Raw genomic sequence first — 21591 nt, forward strand, 5'->3', positions numbered from 1 at the left:
AAGAATGCCATTCTTAATGTTTCCATTACCCAAGATATCAGCATGTCAATTGTTTTTGTAGCTTAGCTTTAGATCTGTTATCATACTCCTCCCAGACCCCATATACTTACACTATTCACTACCCTAAGGCATCACTGCTCATTTGGATTACTGTAATAGAAATAGTAAATGGTTTCTATTTCCAGTGGCAAGTCCCTTAACTTCCTTTATATAGCTTTTGAAAGACTTTTCTTAATACACTCATCTGATAAGTCACACCCTTAACTCCTTAGAGCCTGGTATTTTAACACCATTTATCCACTTTTCCAGTTGAATTTCATATTACTTTTTTATATACTCCACTTTCCAAGCAAACTGCTAGCCATTCCCTATTTTCATTTTGTTATCTTACCTCTGCCATGTTCATTCAAGCTTTCCCCAAGTCTAGAATGCAAGCCCACATCTCTAGCAATATTAATGTCTTTTCTTCAAGGTCTTAACCTCAAGGGCCTACCTCCTACATGAAGCCTTCTCTGAAACTCTCCAGGCTCAAAGTATTTTAATGAAATTTTCTTAAAATGTTTTAGATATCTTCTGTTCTTAACACACAAAACAATGCAGAGCAGTCATGTCTACTGCTGTCAACTGTGAAGGTAGGAACTGTCATTTTTCATCTTTGTCCCCTGAGGATCAATGGTAGGACACATGATTGTTGAATATAATCGAAAAGGAGTTCATGTAATTGGTATAGAAATTAAAATGTGTATGTAAAAAAGGTAAATGTTAAATATAACGTGATTTTAGTGCTTTTAGTTTTGAAATGCCAAAGGCCGATAATATGAAGGTCATTACTGTTATAACAAGAACACAACCCAACAAATAGGAAATAAATGCCAGAAAATGGGGAAATTAGCACAAATTTGGGCTTTAATCCTTTTAAATAATAAATTCAAACAATGTTTTAAAAAGCACACCCAGTACTTGGTTCCTAAACTCTGGGAACATAGAGCTTACTAAGGAATGTAAAATTAAATACATTTGTTGAGATTATTTCAGACCCTGATTTCAATATGCTTTTTTCCTTTTAAATATAACACTCCAAAAGGCTGAAAACAGTTTTCCAGATTTTGAGGAGCAAACCAAATTACTTAACTGGCAAAATGATAGCTGTAAAAATGAAAAGGACTACTAATAATGGTTTATTATCTAAAGGTCTGAAATATCCAAATCTTGGGGAAATTATTAGTGATATTTGGATCATATATACCACTTAGATATTACTTTTTGAAGTTCACATAATGGTTCAGAATAAGCAGCACTGTATACATATCAATGTATCCCAAGGAAAATCTAGAAGCCCACCAAAATTTTTGGCAAGACAGCAATATAAACAAGGAACTGAAATATACCTCTCAAAGATTATTATAAAATCTGTTGCAGAGAGAAAATTTGTTGATTTCATCAAAGAGCTTTTCTCATAACCTTTTCATAGTACAAAAACAAAAACCCAGCCCCCAAACTCCAGCATGATAAAAGAAGTTAAAAAACAACAACAAACTCATAAATCTTTCTGGACAGTCACACCGTACAATTCCTGGAGACATTTTATTCACTGGACATACCTTTTAAGTAGCCAGGGTTATTAACAGATAAAACATTACTCAAGATACTGTACAAGAGTGCCTCAGAGGCTTAGTTCTTTAAATATTCAATATTAAAATCAATTTGCAGACTTTCCAAATGATTCAGTTCATTAAATAATGCAATTTCAAGACTGGGTGAATTTTCTGTTGAGCCACTGGTTACTTTAGGCCTTCCACGAAGAGTGGGAATATGTGAAGTATTTGAAGGAGAAAATATCCATTTAATAGCTATATGGCATTTGAGTGTGGGGAAAAAAGAAAGTTAGACTGCTATGGTTCTTTAACGACACCCACCAAAGCAGGTCTCAAGGTTCGCCCATGTAGCTTATACCCAACTTTGGTTACTAGTGCAATGGTGCCAGGCTCCTTCCCCTCTACTGGAGTATGGAACAAGGCTTCATGTTCATAGGGATCAAATTTGGTACCAACAGGATCTAGTTTGAGCAAACCATGCTTTTTGAACACTTTCTGAATCTGGACTTCAGTCATGACAAGACCCTCATACAAGTTCTTCAAATGAGGGTTTTCTTCCTTTATTTCCTCTTTTGGGACACTTGCTGTTGCCTTTTCCAAAATGTCAGCCACTTCTAATAAATCTTTACAAAAACCTTGAATACCTAAAGAAAAAAAAATGCAATTCTTTTTAATGTCAACTCACAACTTTCTAATTTTACACAGTAATCACAAATTTCATCAGTATATGCACATAAGGATAAATCTATATTTAATATAATAAAATAATAAATGTAAAATAATATAATAAACAGTATTGAGGCAGCTTGGTATAGTGGGAAGGTCAAAGGCCTTAGAATTCAAGCCCTGGCTCTGGAACTTAATAGTTGCATCTTTTTTCTCTATTCAATGGGCAAAATACTTGGAACTATCTTCCTTCTCCTACCTGGGATGATGTGCTACAGAAACATGAGATGCCACAACTTTTCTAGGCCTAATTTCATGTGTAAAAAAAGTTAGGGGCAAAAACTAGATACTTATGAAGGAGCCTTCTGGCAGTGATATGAGATTCTATATTGAGGTACAGCTTATATAGGGGAAAAAAAGCATGAAAAAAATTAAATATGAACCCAAACCAGAGAGATTTAGAAAAAGCAACTTCTGAGGTTCTTCCATCTAACACTTAGATTGAAAATCTAACAACAAAAAAAGTAATACTGTGGGCAAATAGGCACATTTATACACCATTAGCAAGGTATGATCTATTTTGGCCATTCTGAAAATAATTTGGAATCACTAAACTGAGGTCTATTGTCTTAAGGAGATCAAAGAAAGAGGAAAAGCTCTTTTTATGTATTGGCACAGAACTGGAAATTTATGAATAATGGAATATTATTATGCTATAACATGATAAAATGGATAGTTTTAGAGAAATCTAGGAAGCCTGGTATGAAATGATGTCAAGGTAAATGAGCAGAACCAAGAGATGAAATTATACAATAATATCAAAAAGAGAAACAACTTTGAAAGACCCAAGAGCCAAGAATATTATTCACTTTATGACAGAAAGTTAATGGATTCAATATTAATATATACATTTCTGGACATAGCTAATGTGGCAATATGTTGTGACTGTGTATTTGTTACAAGGGCTCTGTTATTCTTTTTTGTTTTCAGTAGGAGGATAAAGGGGGACAAAAAAAAAAAAAGACGAGTCAATGAGACATTTTTTTTCTTTCTTAAATGAAGAAAAGCCAGAAAGTTTTGCACACAAGTACAAGAGTTCTGAAAGTTAAGGTCAAACTATTTATAGATTTTCTTAAAAAGTAAGCTATACACAATAGAGATTTGGAGTTTCATGTACAATTCTCTTGTTTTGTTTACTATATATATGAAAATGTCCATGGACAAACTCATTCTTAAGAAATTTTTAGGTGGAGGTAGACAAGTCCCTACTTGCCCTTCTCCCCCAACTCCCAGAAATATTTGTGAAAACAAAAGGCACCAATAAGTATTAAAAAAAAAAAAAGAAAAAATTTCAGGAACAGTTTGGAAAATAAGTCATACAAAATGAAAGGAAAAAAAAATCAATCCATTTCAATTACATTAAAGGAATGGAACTACATTCTGACATACTGAGTCAAAAGCAGCACACTAAATGCAGGCATATAAACGGAGCTTAGCTAACCAAGGCTTTTTTGAAAGCTAGTAAATTAAATACTTGCTGAATGTCTACTGTAAGTTTAGGTTTTGTGACATGGTCTCTGCCCTTAAGGAACTCAAACTGGGAAGATAAGTCAAATAAGATAGAAAATATAAAATAGAATTCAGCGTGTAACCAACCAATTATGGGCAGCTTTCAAATTTTCTTACATGTGGTTTCAAAAAAATGTTCAAATAATAAAATTATCATCAGGGAAGAGGAAAATAAGGAAATAAGTATTTCTTAAGTGCCTACTATATGCCAGGCACTGTGCTTTATTTGACCCTTCAAACTAAGTGCTGTTTTATTATCCTCATTTTACATTTGACAAAATTGAGTTAAACAGTGGTTAAGTGACTTGCTCAAAGAGGAAGTGTTTGAGGGTGAACCAAAGGTTCCTTATTCTAGGACCAGGGCTCTATCTAGACCAGGGCGCCACCTAGCTATCAAAGTGATAAAGATACACTGCCAGTTCTCACCTAAAATACTGCATGTAACAAGGAATGTATATGAAAAAGGAAGTACAACAGCTCTATAACAGTTGTTTTATATGTTACTTCTTCCCAGAAATTAGGCTCCATTCACTGAATGGAGGTGACCCAATGTTCACAAAAGCTATGCCAGTGGAGCACAAACTGGCAGGTCCTACCAACATGCAAAAGGCTCAAGTGACCAGGCAGGTGATCAACTATGTTGGTCATTGAAGGACTAGGCTATCCGAGTTAAGGAAGGCTTATCAATAATGAATTTCTGAGCATGACAGTGAATTTGAAAGGCTATCCACTCAAGCCAAAGAAAAACTGTGAACTATGTCAGCATAAGGAAGATACAAACTAAAAATCATTCAACAAACATTTATCACTTAATACTCTTGGGGTTGAAGCAATTTAGAGTCTACCTTACAACTTTTGGCTAGGTAGAGGAAGAAAATGTCTTTAACATCTGTACTATTTTTCTTTGAGTAGACACATTTAAGAAAAGGTCTTGATATTTTCAAATGTACCCTAACTGTAAAGATGAATCCCTACTGGAACAACAACATTTCCTTTGTATCAACTTTTAAATTCAGTTTATTAACTTAAGAATTAATCTGATCCAGGGGCAGCCAGGTGGTACAGTGAGTAAGAGCGCCGGCCCCGGAGTTGGGAGACCCAGGATCAGTTCTGGCCTCAGATACTTAGCACCCACACAAAATAACTGGCCGTGTAACCTTGAGCAAGTTAGTTAACCCCAATTGCTTTAAAAAAAAGAATGAATCTGATCCATCCCAGAGGCCACACAAAATAGATGAGCTGCTTTCAGAAGGGTAGTAGTAGTAGATTGGCAAGTGCACTGGCCTAGGCACCTGAGCACCCTGGTTCTAGTCTAACTGACCTTGGTGATATATTAGGCCAGCTGCTCTCACATCCCTCTCTGGGCCTGTAAAAGGAGGGGATAAGACCCCGTTTCAAAGGTTCCTTCCAGTTTTGATGCCTATGATTTTATTGGTTCCACCAAATGAGATAATGGTATATTTCAGCTAAAGTGACAGAAGACTGAGGCCATCTAATGGCAAATTCCTTCTCTTCACTCTTCTATTATGTCTCTTCCTTGCTACGGTCTCCTTCTCCATAACTTTGCTATATAAACCATGTGCTTGCTTACACATCTTCAATGTCTCCCCTCAACTGGGTCATTCTCAGCCTGCCTTCCTTCACTCTCCTTAGTTGTGAGTGCTCTACTAGCCCCAAATTACTTTGTATTTACATTGTACTGCCCTCCTGAGGTAGCAGAGTCTTGAATATAGGGTTACTCTAGGGTAGGGACTCTACTTTTGTCCTGACATCTCTAACATCAAGTACAGTTCTTAGCATTAAGTATGTGCTTAATAAATGCCTGTGGTATTGGAATTTCAATTCAAATTGTACCCTTAAGCTCAAGAACAAATTTTTTTGGTAGACAGTCTTGCTTAAAAGAAACCATTATGCTGAGATTCTCACTCAAGGAAATAATTAACAATTCACTGATTAAATAAAGGGAATTGTGAGGTTTTATAACATAAAACCCTCTAATTCAATTATCAGCAATTTCCCTTTAAAGTAAAACTAGTCTTAGGTAAAATATTTTGCTAGGAAACGAAGCTACAATTATACCAGACTGAGCTCCTTCTCTATTGTATAAACTGTTTGTAACTTGTGTTGTCAGAAAAAATTCAAATACCAAGAAAGGACCCTGCTGATAATCAAAAGGATTTTGTGTATTTATATGAGTTCCTGGAAGACAAGAACTCTATCATATTCATCACATTTCTACCATGCATTAAGGTTGAAATATTGTTATTCTCTTCATAGAAACCTTGTGAGGGCCTAGAAGCATTTCCTCATTTAATCAATAAAGATCCCGAAGTTAAACAGGTCCCAGTGAGGCCATAGGGAAGGGGCTAGGATCCTCACATTGGCCTCTTGCCTCTAAGACCAAAGCTTCTGCCCTCTATAACACTGCCTCTGAAGAGCATCTTGCAAGATGCCACTAAGAAATCACTTAAATAATTAAACACTCCTTGGGACAAATAAGCAGAAAATAATCCTACTCCAGTATTTAAAAGATATGATTGTCAGTAGACAGACAGCCTTTTCAAGTTTCTATATACAAAAAATGTTTTGAAAGCAGCCAGTGTAGAGCTTCCCTCTGTGAATTACTGAGGATAGTTCTGAGAGGACACTGTCCCCAGGGTTGAGGTCTTTCAGGTCTGGCAGCAACACACCAGAGCTCGTGTTCCATTAGCAAAACTTTCAAGAAACCAGGTTCTGTTCTAAGAAAGAGGAGGCATCAAAGGAGGAATATTGGAAAGAAACAGCAATAACAAACCTCCCCACAGCACTTAATGTTTGATGGTAATTATTTAATAACTAAAGCCCTACATAAAACACATTTGAAATCTTGGGTACATTAAGTTAAAAAATTAGTACCACAAAACATCATACAGCCTCCAATTAGAAATGTCAGGTAATACATTCATGTATTCCAGAGTAGTATGATAATATGAATAGCACTACAAGCACACATTATTTCCCATTATTTTTGGAGAGACAAATACATAGTTTGAAAAGTGAAATATAGGATTTATTTGCTTGATGGGATTTTCTAGGCTGTAAGCACTAATTAATTTTATATTTTTCTTAAAGCTTAAATAACACTATAGAGAAAACTCTGAGACTGTTCCCCCCCAAAAAGGGAAATGAACTTATGTATCTGGTCAGTCTGTCTTGCTATCTCTGTAAATGTATGCAACCCATTGTCTCTAATTAAAAGCACAAAACTTTAAAATATATTGTGTCCCTTCTGGTGCCTACCAGTTCTGCCGTATTATTTGTTTAATAACAATGACGGGAAATACAGTAGTCCTACTATTTTCCATCACTGCAACACTAACTAGAAATGAAATATGTACACATGTTCTCTTGGGTATTTACCTATTCTTGTCCAGGAGTTAAGTGATTTGGCCAGTAAGCGGAATTAGGACTGAATCCAGGCCTCTAGATCCAATACTAATTGCTTAACATTTACATATAATTACTATATAAAAATTATGCTTTAAGTGTCAGATTAATTTTTTTGTGTACTTCATTTGACTATAACACCAAATTCTATGTGTATATAATCCTCATCAGACACTCCCCAACCCAATCTAAATGCACCCCAGGGAGTGCTGGCTTGCGTTTGCCCTGTTCCCTTCCCTATTCTGTTCAATGCTGTACCTGCTTCCCGTTGGTGTCCCCAACTACAAGTTTTCCAAATATATTTTCTCACATTAGAAAAAATTTGGTAGAATTTCTATGGGAAATGAGCTCTATGACAAGTGCACTCTTGTGAACAAATGTGATAATTTTTGTGATTTAGAGCAGTACCCACCATATAATTTTGCCTCTTCTACCAATTTCTGGCTCCTCCGCCTCAAGTTCTCTGTATCTGCTAAGGCTCGCTTGTACTTTTCCTTAAAAAAAAAAAAAAAAAAAAAAAAGGCAGATTACTACCTTTATCACTGCTCCTTTAGCAGTAATTAGGAATTGATGAAACTTTCAAATTATGCATGAAACAACATGCCAAACTACAAAGGCATTTTAATACTGCTACTGCCAATCCCTCTTCATTAAAAAATAAACATACCCAGAGAAAAAGAATAAAGGATAAGCAAGGATAAAAACCAAAATCCCATTAAAGTACTCACACTCTTTAAATGACAAACACAGGACATTACTCCACAGATTACAACATTCAGATTTTCTATTCACAGTACCAGCAGAACAACTCATGATAAAAATGGGCATCAAATTTAATTTTCATTCTTTTTGTATGTGATGCCAAGGATCTAGGAGAAGATCACCTGAATCTATACCATCCCTTTCTAATAATGTATCTTTATTCAATATACAGTGATACACAGAACTTTGGTTCTGAAAAGGAACTTAAAGACCTTCTAGTTCAATTCCTTTATTTTATGAGGAAACCGAAAGGCCCAGACTTGTTCAGTGTCACAGAGCAAAAACCAAATGTTTAGAACCCAGACCTCAAGGAAAATGCTCTAGTTTAAAACAACATGATATTTTGTTATTCTGAATTTGGCAAACACCAAATATGAAAATTTCCATATAAGAACAAAACCAGAAATTAAATGAGGCTGAATCTCATTACATATACTTTAAAAGCATACATATACATTATACATACATATATTCAATTAAACAAACTGGTTCTTAAGCTGTCTTCCCTGTGTTTCCCTCCACACCTGGCCTTTTATCTCTTTTGTGCATTTTCTTAAAATATTTTTTAAATACTTTTTTTTGGCAGTAGGGATTTTAATCAGTATGATTATAATCATCTCACAAAGCAAGAGGCAGAACTGAAATGAGAATCTAACAGCCTATGCTACCTTACTCCACAAGTGCTCCTCAAATATCTTACCAAAGTTTCTTTCAGCTGTTCTTCTAATCTGACCTTCTCTTCAGTTAGTGTCTTCTCTGTAGAGGTACTGTCTGTCTTCTGTTCATGTTGACTTGAATCATCTTCTAAGTTCTGGCCGTTATTTTTCTGTTTTGTTGCTGTACAGAGCAGCCTAGAAGAGGTCCTGAAGAAAATTCAACAATGTTAATGATTTGCCCCACTCAAAAAAAATGAAAAGGGACCTTGTTAAAAATTTTCACTCGTATTAACTATATGCCAGAAACATGAGAGGGAAAAAATTGTCTATTCAAGTCAAATACAGCTAAACTCTTGGATATATAGAAGATGCTATGATTAAATTTGTAAATTTAGTCTAAAAAGTACCATGTTGCTGTTCAGTCACGTTCAACTCTGTGACTGCACATAGGGTTTTCTTGGCAAAGATCCTGGAATGGTTTGTCTTTTCCTTCTCCAATTCATTTTACAGATAAGGAAACTGAGGGAAGCAGGCTTAAGTGGCTTGCACAGGGTCACATAGCTCATAAGTGTCCAAGGACAGATCTGAACTTAGGAAGATGAGTTCAAGTCTCTCCAGATCCTAGTTTGATAGGATAATAATGGCTTTGCCCCTCAGAGATAAAACAGTACCCTCCTTTCCTTGGATACTGCAACCACTCACCCTCATGGCTGGGCTATTCTAACCCTGTCTCAACCTAATGGTAACCTAACCTCTCCCTAATCCAATTCATTCTCTAGTCAGCCACCAAAATGATCTTCCGAAATTTCCTGACTCCAGGCTTGGTACCCCATCCACTAAGTCATCTAACTGCTCTAAGATGTACAATACTCATCATGAAACTGGCTAGTATAATCCAATCAACACAAACTATTAATAGGCTAATTGTATTAATGACCAAATTAATACATGATCTTTCCAAATGTTCCCATAAAGCATATGACAACAGAATTTAAGGGGTATTCAAGAAGTATTGAAGGAAGTCAGTTTAAGAGCCAATCTATTTAATTGAATATATATGTATGTGTGGGCGTGTATATATACACACACACTTACAGTATATGCATACTTTTTAAAGTATATGTAATGAGATTTAGCTTCATATTTAGTTTCTTTTTTTTGTTCTTATTATATGTTAATTTTCATATTTGATGTTTACCAAATTCAGGATAACAAAATATCATATTGTTTTAAACTGCAGAGACAGGATTAGAATCCAAGTCTATTGCTTCCTGGTCCTCTAGAGCTCAAATTGTATTAACATGGGAGGCTATCATGACATAGGCAGAAGGAGGCCTGGAAATGAGAAGTTCCTCCTCTAACTCATAATAGCTGTCTGATCTTAGATCAATCATTTGCTATTCAGTAACCCAGGGAATCTCTTAAGACATTAAGCTGGAGGGGCGGCCAGGTAGCACATCGAGTAAGAGCACCGGCTCCAGTGTTGAGAACACCTGGAGATCGAATCCCCGGCTCAGACACTTAGCACCCACCCAGAAACACCTGGCTGTGTAACCTTGAGCAAGTTACTTAACCCCAATTGCTTAGGGGCGGCCAGGTGGCTCAGCGAGTAAGAGCACCGGCTCCAGTGTCGGGATGACCTGGATCAAATCTGGGCTCAGATACTCAGCACCACACCCAGAAATAATAACTGGCCGTGTAACCTTGAGCAAGTTACTTAACCCCAATTGCTTTAAAAAAAAAAAAAAAAGACATTAAGCTGGAGAGAAGACTTGGTTGACAGAATTGCCTCACCCAGGTTTTCCCCAAAGAAATAAAATCTAAGGTCCAGTCCCTCTCCCAACACGACTTTGGTATGTATGTTCAAAAAAGATGATGAGAGGTATTATACTCACTACACTTTTCCTCCTGTTCTTCACTTGGCAAAATCCTCCCTAACCTTTAAAGCTCAACTCCAAAGTCCCCTTCAGCAAGTCTCTCTACATCCCAGTTTGCTAGGATAATGACTTTGCCCCATAGGCTTAAAACATTCCTACTTTCCATGGATACAGCAACAACCCAAGTACAGGCACCCCCTCATGCCTGGGCTATTCTAACCCTACCTCAAGTCCCTCCATAATCCAATTCATTCCCTACTTTGCCATCAAAATGATCTTCCTAACCTGTAAATCTGACCATGTCACCCCTTAATTCAATCAGCTCTAGGGATCCCTATCGACCCTGGGATCAAAAAAATGAAATCCCATTTGGCTCACAAAGCCCTCCAAAACTTGGCCCTTTCCTATGTTCCTAATCTTGTTACATCCTCCAAAGCCTAATTTATAATTCAGTGACATTGGCTTCCTTGCTGAAGGCATTCCATTTCCTGACTATTTTCACTGGCTTACCCCCACACCTGGAACTATCTCCCTTCTCATCTGTCTCCAAGTTACTCCTGTCTTTCAGTTTTCAGCTTAAGTCCCTCCTTTTGCAAGAAGCCTTTCCTAATTCTCCTTAATGTCAGCACCTTCCTTCTTTTATCTCCAAGTTTTCCTAATATACTTTTTATTTCCCTCATTAGACTGTCCTTTAGATCAAAGAGTATCTTTTGCCTTTCTTTGTGTAAGTGATGAGGTGCTTAGTGAAGTGCCTGGGACTTCATAAATGATAGTAGGCTGACCACTATTCATCAGCAATTATACATTGCCCTTCTATTATCGTCTTGAACTATTAGTTAAATTTTCATTTGATCACAGAACATCTAAGAGGAAAGGAACCTTAGTTCCTCTAGTCCAATTTCTCAGCTAATACAGGAAATCTTTTCTCCAACATCATCCAACCAACACCAGAACACTTCTAACCAGTTAGGAAGCATATATAAGCCTACCATGTGCCAGGCACTATGCAACACAGTAGGGATATGAAGACAAAACAGTCCCTGTCCTCAAGAAGCTCATAGTCTATTAAGGGTCTGAGACAACACTCCAACATAGCCGTACAAACAAGTTATATACAGGATAAGTAGGAAATAATCAACAGGGGGGAAGGCTCTAGGATTAAGAGGGATTGGGAATGGCTTCCTGTAGTAGCTGGGATTGAATCAGGTACATGAAGGAAGCCCAGGAAGCCAGGAGGAAGACTTGAGAAGGGAGCACATTCCAGGTGTGAGGGACAGCCAGAGAAAATGCCTGAAGCTGAGAGATGGAGGGTCTGGTTCAAAGAATAGCAGAGAGGGCTGTGTATGGATTAAAAAGTCTGGGGTAGGGTGGGGGAAGGAAGATGTAAGAATGTAAACATAGGTGGGGTCTAGCTTAAGAAGGGTTCTGAATGCGAAAGGATTTGGTAACAGATACTTGAAGTGACCAGGTGTCACTAGAGGTTACTAGGGGGGCAGGGGCAGGAGACAGAAAGGAGGGGTGTGTGTGTGTATAGGTCAGATCTGCACTTTAGGAAAATCACTTTGGCAGCTAAATGGAGAATGGACTGCAGTGGTGAAAGACTTGTAGGAAATAGTCCAAGTATGAGGAAATGAGGGCCTGAACCATGGGAATCATATTTGAGAGATGTTATAATGTGAAATCGACAGGTCTGGTCTTAGATGGAGATGGGGAGAAGAGGATGTGTGTATGTATGTATGTGAGAGATTAGCAATAAGGAGTTGGGGATAACATCTAGGATTTGGGCCTCAGTGACTGGGAGAATGGTGGTAAAATGGAAGTCTAAAGGAGAGGGAGGGTTTGAGGGTGAAGATGATGAAAGTTTTGGACATGTTGAGTTTGAGAATGTCCAATAGGCATCTGAAGACATGAAACCAAAAGTCGACCTACTTCTATGACAGAATCCTATTCATAACTTCACAACAGCAGCCCCAATCCATTTTGGGTCAGCTCAAATTTAAAAACAAAACAAAACAAAAACTTCTATATATTAGTTTAAAAAAATCTGCCTCTAACTTCTACCTACTGGTTTAAGTTTTCCCTTCTGGAGCAACTTATCTCTTTCATTTTAAGAGCCAGATTGCATTTTTAAAGACAGTTTAAGATTAATCACTGGAAAAAACAATATTAGAAACTGTGGCACAAAAGACTAAATTCAGAGTTCTTGGGGTTGAAAAAGTAAAGACGGGGAAAATTACAAAGTTTTTCTAAAAACATTTTCTCAGTGATTTTCCCTAATGCCTTTCTTTCTAGCTTCACCCATGAGTCACTTGCTGAATGTTTTCACTCAAGCATTAATGTTTTTCTTTCTGAAATTTACGCTCATTAAATATTAAACACTATTCATGGAGGTGGAAGATGGTTTTGTAAAGTTTTAGTGCAAGTACTGGATTGAACCTGATGATGACAAATACCAAGAGTGCCTGACATGTCTTTGTATCCCCTACAGCAACTGTGGACTTGAAAGGTGTCCAATAAATATTGATTTGAGTTAGCCCTTTCTGGGTTGGATACATAGTAGGCCTTCAGTAACTGCCAATTTAACCAGCAATTTAACTCTAACATAACTCTGAGAGGCAAACAACTTTTAGCAAGGACAAGAAGGTCAGGGTGCTCTCACCCTTATGACCACTGGACTATGACTGAGTAATTATTAGTGCATTTTTAACTGTTACTGGATGTAAACTTCCATGTTAGTAAAACACCTATGTCGTTGATTTCCCAGTGTGAAGGTAAACACAGTTCCGGCATTTTCACATCTCAAAAAGCTCCCTCCCTTCTCCAAATTTAGTAATCTCAGTTAAAATAACAGTAACTCCGAACTATAATAAAGTGTCAATCATTGTTTCAGATGCGCCATTTCTGGGTATAACATATATTTACTCTTACTAGATTTAAAGCCACATTAGGGAACCACAGATCCATTTTTAGTGATCTCTGTATCTAATCAAGACACTAGCTCTGCAAAGTAAAAGGTGTTACAACGTTGATTTCAATAAGCCCTTCCAGGTTTGGATAGAGAGCAGGCTTGAAGTATTTGGGAGCAGAGATTGTGTTTTTTAAAAAATGTTCACAGAAAGAAACTGAGTTGACCCAAAACTTTCCAACCAACCTAACTCCTTTCAACAGAGATATAAGTGTAAAGATAAAGGTAAGGGTAAACACCTTTCTGATCCTGGGTTCTCATTACGTTTGAAACTACTTTACTACTCTCCTGGACAGGAAGCTACACAAAGGCAAGGGTCACGTCTTATTTATCTTTGTATTTTCCCTAGAACTGAGTGAAATTCCTATTTCACAACATCCTGCCTGTGCTGCCCCACATCAGAACTTTGAAGACTGAAATTATTTCATCTTTGAATTTCCAGCATCCAGCAGTGCCTTAAACACTATAGGTGTTCAAAAACTTCGTAGAATTAACCATGTGAGTTCCTCACAGCCAGCTACCGTCAATTCAAGATTCATTATTAAAAGCCTATTTATTATATTCGAGATAAAAGTTTCTGGTTTCAAGGGGCTTACGGCCCAATGGGGGAAATACAGCAAGCACCACAGAACAACACCTCAAGGCTCACAAAGCTCTTTCCTCACACAAGTACTATTATTCCCATTTTGCAGAAAAAGTTCCGGGGTTTCGGTTCCTTGCCCAGGGCATCACTGCTAGGGTCAGTCACAGGACTTCCACCTTCTGTCCGGGCAGAGCGCTAGGAAGCAACCCCAGAACGCTGCCCACGATCGGGGGAGCCCGTGCTTTTTCACTGAGGGCACAGCCGGAAGTTTTTTCTTCTCCCAAGTTCGGGGTCAGAAGGGAGGAGGGGGCCCAGCCCGTGCGCAGGGTGGAGGAGAGGGAATCCTGGGACAGACTGGAGGCAGAAAAAATGGGGACCCGGGTGAACGCAAACCCGGGACGGTCTTTGGTGTCGGCGCTGGCAGGAGGCAGGAAAAGCAGAGAAGCTACGGGACAGACGAAGCCTGGGCCAAGCCGAAGCCGCTACTGCCTCCGGGGAGAAAGAGGGCACTGCGGCCCCGGGGCTCCCAAAGCCCCTCACGATCCCGGTAGGCCCACGGCGGCCACCTGCCCCTTCCCTCTTGGCCACAGACTCTGGACTTCCTGTCTCCAGCGACGGCGCGCGAGAGGGGAATGACAGGAAGACGACGGGACCCTGTCCTCCCTTTCAATGGAGAAGCCTTCAGCCTCTTACCGGAGCGAGAAGGCGATCGCCGGGAAAGTCCGTCGCACCAAACCCGAGCACTGTGCCGCCATGGCCACCCCGAGCCCCGACTTGCCCCCGATATTGCGCACGCGCAACGGCACGCACGTTCGCATCAGCGGAGTCTCGTTATAGCGCGAGACGGACGCGAATCAACTCGGGCCCGCCACCACAAGCCTAACCAATCGGCGCGTGCTGAACCCTTAATGGACAGAAGTTACTTCACCAGTCCTCGTGTCCTATGGGCGGAGCTGCCTGGTTGTGGGCGGGCTCTGACGACGGAATGCGAGAATGTTCTCCGTCATTCCTCACTTTCCTGAACTTAGGCTGAGAAAGAAAGAGGGGAAAGGTGATGGGGGCGGGGGCGGGAGGAGAGTTTCCGGGTCTGAGCGGAAGCGAGGAGAGAACCAATAAGAGAGGAACCAATGAGGAGAGAAAAAGAACTCCTGGACTACTAACCACACGTGCGGGTGTGCTGGTGGGGGCTTAAGGGTAATGCTGTAGCCGGAGAGGGAACTCTGGGGACGTTCAAGGCCAGCCAGCCTCTTCGTTGTATTTTGGAAGAAACACGCTTGAAATTGAAATGGAAAATGCCTACAGCTCTCGTTCCCATGGGACCCGAGGAGATAGGAAGGGCAGGTGTCCCCACCCTTGAGAGACTGAGGTCAGATGACCCGCCCACGGGCACAGAGCTAGTAAAGGTCCGAGCAGAGGTCACGGACCGGTGATCTCTTCGGTGCTGCTTCACTTACCAGCAACCAAATACACTCAAGTAATGCGGGGTAGATGGGGCCACCGAGGAGAGGTCCACACCGTGGGCTCCAGGACGGCAACCTGGCCGGGGGTGGGGGGTGGGAGGGTGTTGGGGAGGGGACGTGCATGGAGAAGGATTTCCATCAGCAAAGACGGGGAGTGCATTGGCGGTGGGACTGCACAGAGGCCAGAGGAGGGCAGTGTGGGATTGGAAAACAGCACTCACCAGAGGAACCACTGAATCTTCTAAACCTTCAAAACGGTAGAATTCCATAGCAAAGTTTTGTTTATGTGGTAGGGACTCAGATCGGAGTTCACAGAGTTTCTGGAGACCATCTCGTCCTTTTAGCAGGAAGATGGATTGTACTTACCCAGGTAGAACTTAGAAACTTGGGCTCCTTTCTTTTTTGTTTGTTTTTATTTCTGGTACTTAGCACAAAGGCATAGTAAAGCCTAATGCATTCTCTCATTCTCTCCAGCCCTACCAGAGATCAGTCACTGATCATATTAAATATTGAAGTTTAAAATCTTCCAAACATTTGAATTAAATAGGCTTTATTTACACAGTAAATGACTCAAGTCTGAGTCCACAAAGAGTCTGGAGACCCATGTCACCTCCGGTTGTTCCATTGTTTGGCCAGACACATATATAGATTTACAATTCTACTTTGCATGGAGTCCCAGAAAGGAAGAACGCTGAAACGTATGCCACGTTGTGCCCACCTACTCTGAAGAGCTGGTAGCTGTCTTCCCATTCACATTGGACACCGGGGCTATCACTGTTGTACATTTCAGAAAGATATCGAGTCTTCATTGTTGTCAGTACCCTGTTATTGGCAAACATTTTGAATCTCTTTTGAGCAGCTCCAGTGATTATACCAGAAACTTAGCTGACTTTATGTCACTTTGCAGTCTCCAAAACAGTAAGTGCTTTGAGCCTGGCACATAGTAAGCATTATGTAAATATTAGCTATTATTATTATTATTGTAATACCTTGGTACTACAGCTCCACCCTCCACGAAAAGGATTTCTTCAAATAAATCTTTCTTGGTTTGTTCAAATAGATACCTTTTTCTGTTCTAAGTTTGCTTGTGGTTTGTCCAAAGCAGTTTACCTCATCCCTCCACCAGCATTTGGGTGATTTATCATCTCATTCACATAAGTATCTAGTATTGTTTTTTTTTTTTTTAATCTGGAGAGGCATTCATTACTTTTCTAAGGCAGCTAGGTTGGATTATGGAAATTGCCCCTGGCTGCTCCTTGGAGATTTCCAAAAAGGGGAGAAGGGAAGACTGGAGCCATGGCCTTGAAGTAGCTGCTTCCACAATAAATACTTGTGACTCAGAGAGAGAAGGGGAGCCCTTTGCTACCTAAGTACCTGCTATGTAGAAGGCTCTATTCTAGATCTTGCTACAGCTTCTTGGAGCCAAACCATCTTGGCAGACAGGCTAAACTGTTGTAACCACCATTTTAGGCAACTCTTCCCCCAACCCCCTTCCCTATCAAGCTCACCTTACTCCCTGTCCCCTAGGAAGCTCAACAACAAAACAGACCTAGTTCACCAGGAAGGCCCGCCACAAAAACCCAAAAAGCAGAGCACCACAGACCCTCACTCTTACCTAGGAACCAATCAAGGGATTTTTTTTGTTTGGGTAACTGATGGGTCATTAAGCAATGCTATCCTTTGGCTTCTGTATTTTTCCTGCTTGCTCCCCTTGGCAACAGTTATGTTGTGGCTTTTGTCTATATAAACCCCGAGATGTATATGGTTGGGGCTCCCTGATTTGGGTATGTGACCTCTGGCAGTCCCTGGGTTCATTATGATTCACTATTAAAACTTCACTTAAAATGATTAATGATTGGGGCGGCCAGGTAGCACAGCTAGTAAGAGCACCGGCTCCAGTGTTGAGAAGACCTGGAGATCGAATCCTGGGCTCAGACACTTAGCACCCACCCAGAAACACCTGGCTGTGTAACCTTGAGCAAGTTACTTAACCCTAATTGCTTAGGGGCAGCCAGGTGGCTCAGTGAGTAAGAGCACCGGCTCCAGTGTCGGGATGACCTGGATCAAGTCCGGGCTCAGATACTCAGCACCACACCCAGAAATAGCTGGCCGTGTAACCTTGAGCAAGTTACTTAACCCCAATTGCTTAAAAAAAAAAAATGATTAATGGTCTCACTCGCTGCCATTCTCGTTACAACAAAACCAGATTGAGAGTAACCAACAGTGCTCAAATCTGTCAGTGAGTTAGGGATGTGATTGTCTCAGAGTTATGATTCCCCCTGATGAATGGGCAGATGAGAACAATTTGTTGTGGTAGCCAAAATAAGCACTGTGGAGCTTATAGAGCTTGGTCAGATATCAGAGATGCCAAGGTCATCCACTGCATTCTCAACAGTTGTCTTGACTTTTGTCTTGCCACTGGACTTTGATTTCTGGAAGAGGGAGTAAGGCTGACAACTTTGTGCAATTCTGCTTTACTTAAATCTAATTCCAGGCAAGTCACCACCTAGGAATGTCATTGGTCCTCCTTGAAAAAGGACAAACAACAACATGGTAGTTTCTGGGAAGGAAAAGGGAAAAAAAGGAAATAATTCCTGACTTCAAGGAGTTTATGTTCTACTTTTTTCATTTTTCTGTCCACTCTGCAATGTTGGTTCAACCTTCTCATTTGACAGACAGACCCAGAGAGGGTCAAGTCACGTTGAAGTGCTCACCAGAAATTATACACCAAAGCCCCCTCCCAGTTGCAACCTGCTAGAAGGGGACCCCTACCAGAAGGAAACCACCTAATAGCCATAATAGTGAGGGAATGTTTCACCTGTGTTGCTAGAAACATGCCCAAGATTCAGGTCTGTTTATGTTTGTATCTGGGTCTTTGCTAGGTAATCAAGGCTTCACTAGAAATGGCATTAACAGCATTATACCCCCCCTTGGAACCACATTTTGTTGATTAGCAACACCTAACTTTATGTAAGTGTATCTTACAGAAGACTCAGTGCTGTCTTCCCTATTGGGGAGGCAGTCACCAGCTGGTTAATAAACACTCCTAAATTATAATTGGCTTTGCTGTCCTGGTATTTCTCAGATGTCCATTACAACATGACAAATAAATGGCAGAATTGGACTTAGCACTCTGCTTGGTGCATTCTGCACACAGTGGGCATGCCATCTGATGAAATTATTCTAGTGACAGGCAAATATATTAATTAGCACAGGGCAAAGAATAATTAGTTATCCTGAGTATCAGCTTCCAGTTAATCACTAAGGTTTTGTCTTTTCCAATATAAAGATCCTTCTGCTTGGCAGAGAAAACAGAAGCAGAATAAAAGCTGAACAATTCAGTCTCCTCCCTGTTATCAGTTATCATTGTCTCATCTCTCCAAACAGAGGTCCAATCCCTTCTTTTATCCTCCTCGTTTTCCCAATATTGTTTTGACAAGCAACTTTAAAAATATTGTTGTCCTAAACATATATATATACAAATTTGTCAATGGGGACCGTCTTCTTTTACATTGATATCTTCAGACAACTCTCATTTGTCTTCCTCCCTGGAGTTATTTACTTTTGTGTCTTCAGAATTTCACCGATGATTAGGGAAAAAGGAAAATAAATTTATTTGTTATAAAATATTTATAGCAACTCTTTGTGGTGGCAAAGAACTGGAAATTGCAGAAATGCCCATCAATTGGAACATGGCTGAACAAGTTGTGTGTGATTGTGATGGAATACTACTGTGCTATAAGAAATGATGTTCTCAATGATCTTAGAAAAACATGGATAGACTTGCATGAAATAATGAAGAAAAAAATGAGCAGAACCAAGAGAACATTGTATAGAGTGACAGCAACATTGTTTTAAGAACAACTTTGAGTGAATAAGTAATTTTGACTATTATAAATACCCAAATTAACTACAAAAAACTTATGAGGGCACTATCTTCATCCAGAGAAAGAACTGATAAATAAAAAGTATGTATAGAATGATTTTACATACATATCCATATCTATATCAACATACATATTTTTGTCTAATGGTTGCCATCTCTAGATCTGGGGGGTGGAGGAGAGGAGGGAAGAAATAGAAAAAAAAAACTACATGACAACTTTATTATATATTTAAAATGAATAGCAAGTTGTATGTAATAGAGTTACAATTTCATGTGTAATCTTTTTTTTAAAATCCTACTATGTTATGGAAATGCATGTTTTATTACATAAATTATAAAAAAATAAAAATTTTAAAAAGAAAAGCTTTTGTAGTAAGTATACACAGCCAAGCAAAATAAATTGCTACACAGCTATGTCAAAAAATACATGTCTCAGGGGATGGAGCTAAGATAGCAGAGCAAAAGCAGGGGCTTGTGTAATGTAATGCCAAGGAAAGGCAACTTCCCAAGGTTCAGAATACCAGCATAGGTGCTCTCCATTTTATTCAGTGACAAACCAAGAACAGAGAAGATCAAAACATGACATCATTCCAAATACAGCATTTACTAAGTGTGATTAAATAATCTCCAAGGACTACCCCACCCCAGGACCTTCCAATCATTCAATCAATTACAAAGTCTCTGTTCTAAATACTTCTCCACCCCTAGGCTATACCTTAATTAAGTCCACCACAAAGCCCCTCTTCTCAAATGGAGATTAGTTTCCAAACATAAGGTCAAAAGTTCCCCACCCCTGGATCACAATTGAATCTACCCCAGAGTTACATCAAGTTTAAACACAGCACTTAATACCCAAATGGAGGTCTTTTCTTCATCTTGACACGAGGCAAGTTCTCAGCAATCTTAGTTCCTGGGGAGACAAGGCTTAGCAAGGCCATAAGATACATTGCCAGTCCCTTCATGAATTCATCCTCTGTCTGTAGAACAGTCCTAGAACCCCTGAACACATTAGCAAAGCCCTCTCCCAGGATTTCTGTAAACATAAAACAAGAAAATCCTTCTTCAGGGCTTCTGAACCAACAGAAAGGTTCCCAGACCCCTGCAACAACAGCACTGTCCTTCACCAGTGGACAGTATTCACTCTGTCTGCAGGACAGTCTCCAGACCCCTGCAACAACAGCACTGTCCTTCACCAGTGGACAGTATTCACTCTCTGTCTGCAGGACAGTCTCAGGGCTTCTTAGTGAACAGCCAGGTTCCAGGACTTCTTCAACAAAAGTACTGTCTTTCACCAGTGGACAAATCTGGCAAAATAACATCAAAACAGACAGACAAAGTACCAGCAAAACAGCCATGTCTCCTCAGTCCTTGGCAGCTCAGGGGGCAGGTCTCAAAAGTCCAGGGCAATTCAAAGCAGCCACCAGAAATTCTCTCTCTCCACGAGGTGCTGCTTCCAAAAAGATCTTCCGCCTCTCTCTTGTCTCTCCAAATCTATGTCACCAGCTCCTCCCAGTTCAGGACTTTCTTTTCACATCAAAAAGTCCATCCCACAGGTGGGATTAACAAGCTCTGGGTTTTAACACAATCAATTTGAAAACCAAGCCAATACAGGGGAATCTTTAATTGCCATTACTATCACAGCTTGCTAAAGCAAACTCTCCCCAAAATGCCTCCAAATACTTGTTAAAAACAACTCTAAACAAATTCTAGCGCTACAGAACCCACAAAATGACAGAGTAAAACACATCTTCAGCCCAACACAACCTGGAAAGGTCTATTTTTAAGAATAGAATAATTTCTAGAATAGAATAACTAGAAAAATTTCATCAGATGGCATGCTCACTGTATGCAGAATGCATCAAGCAGAGTACTAAGTCTGTCATTTATTTCTCATGTGACTTGATCGAGTTCCTTCCCCTCTCTGGATCTCTCTGTAAAATGAGAAGGTTTAATCAACATTGCAGAGTGGAGAGAAAAATGAAGATAAAAGAGTCTAAGAACAAAGAGGGAGAATAAAATATCCCCTTATAGGCTCTATTTCTTTTTATTTATTTATTTATTTAAAAGAAATTGTGGTTAAGTAACTTGCTCAAGGTTACATGCCAGTTATTTTGTGTGGGTGATACTTGGGTATCTGAGGCCAGAA

At 39.6% G+C, this 21591-nt stretch overlaps 1 protein-coding gene across 1 annotated transcript; it reads right to left on the reverse strand.

Moving 5' to 3' along the window:
* Positions 1 to 888: 888 nt before the first annotated feature.
* On the reverse strand, positions 889 to 14952 carry GRPEL1 (GrpE like 1, mitochondrial). The gene is made up of 4 exons (XM_069070234.1): positions 14793 to 14952; positions 8719 to 8881; positions 7669 to 7750; positions 889 to 2239 (listed from the first exon to the last, which is right to left on the reverse strand). The coding sequence occupies exons 1-4, from the start codon at positions 14915 to 14917 to the stop codon at positions 1893 to 1895; spliced, it is 717 nt and encodes a 238-aa protein (XP_068926335.1). The 5' UTR covers positions 14918 to 14952; the 3' UTR covers positions 889 to 1892.
* Between the last annotated feature and the right edge of the window lie 6639 nt (positions 14953 to 21591).

The sequence above is a fragment of the Petaurus breviceps genome, unplaced genomic scaffold, assembly GCF_028583685.1.
Source record: "Petaurus breviceps papuanus isolate PSGF00001 unplaced genomic scaffold, PetGlider_PUasm1.0 140, whole genome shotgun sequence".
Classification (NCBI taxonomy): Eukaryota; Metazoa; Chordata; class Mammalia; order Diprotodontia; family Petauridae; genus Petaurus; species Petaurus breviceps.

Coding starts and splice junctions, on each gene's coding strand:
- GRPEL1 (XM_069070234.1), bottom strand. CDS start 14,917: ATGCGAACGTGCGTGCCGTTGCGCGTGCGCAATATCGGGGGCAAGTCG. Junction 8,882..14,792: donor GCGATCGCCTTCTCGCTCCG/GTAAGAGGCTGA, acceptor AATTTTCTTCAG/GACCTCTTCTAGGCTGCTCT. Junction 2,240..7,668: donor AGAAGAGGCAAAATTATATG/GTGGGTACTGCT, acceptor TTTTTTCTTTAG/GTATTCAAGGTTTTTGTAAA.